The 3,712-nt window shown below is 35.6% G+C and overlaps 1 protein-coding gene across 1 annotated transcript; it reads left to right on the top strand.

Annotated features, from left to right (window-relative positions):
• LOC100811328 (ethylene-responsive transcription factor ERF054) lies at positions 1 to 2,904 on the top strand. The gene has a single exon (XM_014776809.3). It carries the CDS (start codon positions 576 to 578, stop codon positions 1,821 to 1,823), a length of 1,248 nt encoding a protein of 415 aa, XP_014632295.1. The 5' UTR covers positions 1 to 575; the 3' UTR covers positions 1,824 to 2,904.
• The last annotated feature ends 808 nt before the right edge of the window (positions 2,905 to 3,712 follow it).

The following is a 3,712-nucleotide window of genomic DNA, read 5'->3' as shown; positions in this document are numbered from 1 at the left end:
AACACCTTTCTGCTCTTTCTCATATAAACCCCTTCACTCGCCCACCCTTTTGCTAGCAAAATCCAAATCTCCCCTGCTTTCAAGTTTCACCACTTGTGAGTTTCTGAACTCACACATTGGCACCCACAAAAACCCACCTTAAACCTTCACATAGACATATACCACCTTCTCCCTTGGTTATACACAACAGATTTTTAGATGGGTTCTTCCAAAATTACAACTTTTGCCATCCGATTCTGCTTTTTATTCTGATCGGATCAGCTTTGAAATTAATCACAATCCACTCTCCAAAATTCTGTTTTTTTCCCCTCCTTTTCAACTGCCTATCTCAAAATCAATCGGTAAAAGTTGTTCTGGTTTAATCTGTAATCTCTAATTTGAGTTTTGAGTATTTAGTTACCTCATAGTCAGAAGACTAAAACTCTTACTCAAAATAATCCTGCTTGATTCGAGCATGATTGTTTCTCGTGAAAAATAGTTATAGTTTGTATTGGAACTATCTATCTCAATTTGGCTTTTGAGATAGTGAGTGGGAGAAGGGTTTGCTGTTGTTTTTGGTATTTGTGGTGGTGGTCATGGCTAACAATAGGGAAAAGTCTACCAAGGAGGGTGTTGAAGAGACTCATCATCACAAGGTGATTGGTGAAAGTGAAGGCCAAGATTGGGAGATTGAGAAAGGAAAGGGTCTTGATTTGAGCTCAGGGAGGAGACAATGGAAGCCAGTTTTTGATGATGCTTCCCTGTCACACAGGCCTCTCAAGAAAATCCGAAGCCCCGAACGCGAAAACCCGAATCAACAACAACAACAACCACCATCCTCTATGCTGTCTCTTCAGCCTCCTTCATCAAGAATAGTGTTTCCTTTTGCTTTTGAAGGCTCTCAACATCCAATGCCATTCCCACACCCTTTTGGAACCACAAACTTGCCTCTTTTTCGTCCAAATCTTCATCCAACTCAACAAATGATATCTTTTGGGTCCCAACAGAACATGGGGTATCCACCATTCCTAGCCCCAGAATCTACCATGCCACACCAACACCAACAACACCTTCAACAACATCATCAACAGCTTCTTCATTATTGGAGTGATGCAATAAATTTGAGTCCAAGAGGGAGGATGATGATGATGATGAATAGGACTGAAGGAAGACAAATGTTAAGGCCACAAGCACAGCCTCTGAATGCTACCAAGCTCTATAGAGGAGTGAGGCAACGCCATTGGGGCAAATGGGTAGCCGAGATTCGTCTCCCTCGCAATCGAACTCGCCTTTGGCTTGGAACCTTTGACACTGCTGAAGATGCTGCTATGGCTTATGATCGCGAAGCCTTTAAGCTTAGAGGGGAAAATGCTAAGCTCAATTTCCCTGAACTCTTTCTCAACAAAGATAAAGCAGAACAATCCACAACTGTTGCTCCTGCTTCTTCTTCTAATGAAGGTTCAACATCAACATCAAGCCAGAACACAAAGCAACCAGAACCAATACCAGAAGAGATTAACACTGAGAGTGAGGACATACCACCAACAGAGACAATAGCAGAAGAGAATGCTGAAACTGGAAAAGGAATTTCACAACCTCAGGAATTGGTTTGGGGTGAATGGTTCAATGCAATTCCTGCAGGTTGGGGTCCTGGAAGTCCTGTGTGGGATGATTTGGACCCCAACAATAATCTTCTTTTGCATTCACAACTTCCCTTTGTGAATCCAAATCAGCAAGAGTTTCATGATGATGCTGGTGCTTCTTCTCAGATACAACAAGAAGATAACAGCACAGAACCAGGTTCTTCTTCCTCTCCCTCTTTTCCCATGAGGCCCTTCTTCTGAATGGTTAGGATTAAAATCATATCTAAAATTAGCATCTTTTCTATTAGTTTTTCTCTTGATTAGTGTAAGAGAATTATGAAGTCCCACGTTGGATAAACAAAGACACTTTTTGGACTATACATCATCTATTTGCTTCATACAAATTTGCGAATATGATGAATAAGTTCTTAATTCTCGGCCGTAGAATATTTTTCGAGTTCACCCAAAAAAGATTCAGCCTAGTCTGCACTCATTTTGTATTGAGCTTATGCAAAAATTCAAACTGTTGAGAGATTCCTCTTAGTTTTCTTTCTTCTTCTCCTGAATTGATAACTATCTTGGTCCATTACTGAAGCTTCCCCACGTTCACATATCAGGACAAAAGTGATAACCACACCCCCACCAATTGTATTTTGTTCTCACTGGTTGCAGATATTTTCAACAACAACAACCTGCATATCATGGATGTTTACTTCGAAGCATATAATAAATTTTCATTTCCTGAAAAATTCTGCTGCAATAAGGCTACATATTTTAAGAAGCCTTTCGGCATCTGGCTCATACTTGGTGGGCCTTCCCTTAATTTGTTCCTAGTTCCTAGTGACAATAGTTAGTGTTCCTAGTTCCTAGTGATAATAGTTAGTTTTCTGTTTTTTTGGGTAATTTATTTTAATAGTACTATTATTCTCTTAGCTCTTTTTTTGTACTATTAGTTGTTTTTAATTTATTATGCAGATGTTTAGCATGACCAAGAAGGAAACTTTTTTTTTTTTTTTGTGATTTTCCTTTTTAATGGTCCATAATGATAATGTTTCGTTATGAGCTTCCTTTTTCAGCTCGAAGGACGGTTGTATATTATTATTCCGTTTGTAGTTTGTTATGCACATTGTCCGGTTTGGACTGATGTAATGTTAGGCCGACTTTACCGCCAAGACTTTTATGTTTCTTCTTTGGAGTATATAAAAACAATAATGCTTTGTGTGTTGTTGTCGTTGCTTGTAAAAATCTATACATGCATGCAATGATGCAATAAAAACGATACTCATGTTTGATTTCTACTTCAGTATAAAAAAAATGTTTGATTTCTTCTTTTTAGATTTATTTACCCTTTAATTATTATGAACTACCTTTTAACTGTTAACCTCCTGTTAATCTATTATCTAGTTTAATTTAATCTTATTTTCTTAGTTTTGTTTAGTGTCTCATATTCTTCTCATATTTCTTCAGATTTGTCTATATTTTTTTTTATTACATGTCTATATTCTAAAATATAATAAAAGAAATAATATAAAAAATAAATATCTACGGATAGGCACGAAATACTTTGTTTCCCACTAGTATCTGATCGATAAAGTGTGTTGTTACTTGTATAGTTTTTCTCCCCAAAAATTACCATCTAAAAGAGGAAGTTACGTGTATACTTTATTCTTTTTTACGGAATCAACGTATCCAGAAATTTGCAAAATTGCAGTTATATTCATTGAAATGACCATACTTTGCTTATTTTAGCTTTCTGTTGTTCTGGAATAATTTAAAGGTATAATTTACATACTACTAGGTCCTCACCTATCTGCACTTAATCTTCATTGGTTGAGATTTTAAAAATCATAATTAATTTAATTTGAGACTAGATATATTTGTAATGCTTTTTTAATTTAATAGATATTATATTAGTATTATTTATCTTAAAATATATTGTAATTGTAGTTTTATGTTTCTTTAACTCTATAATTTATTATACACAATATCAAGATTGATAATCAATGTTAACAAATCAGGTTAATAAAAATAAACTCATATATTGTTGTTGGGACTTAATCAAGCCAAATTAAATTCAAGTAAATTATCCTATCAAAATTTTGAGTCACATTAGAATAAAAAACCTCAACTTCTTTCTATGAAAACCTCCT

Source organism: Glycine max, chromosome 6 (genome assembly GCF_000004515.6).
Source record: "Glycine max cultivar Williams 82 chromosome 6, Glycine_max_v4.0, whole genome shotgun sequence".
In the NCBI taxonomy this organism is placed as follows: Eukaryota; Viridiplantae; Streptophyta; class Magnoliopsida; order Fabales; family Fabaceae; genus Glycine; species Glycine max.
The sequence above is the reverse complement of the archived record's forward strand: the minus strand, read 5'-3'. Positions and strand labels throughout refer to the sequence as shown.

Bases quoted from the DNA above. Each gene is read 5' to 3' on its own strand.
- LOC100811328 (XM_014776809.3), top strand. From the start codon at position 576: ATGGCTAACAATAGGGAAAAGTCTACCAAGGAGGGTGTTGAAGAGACT.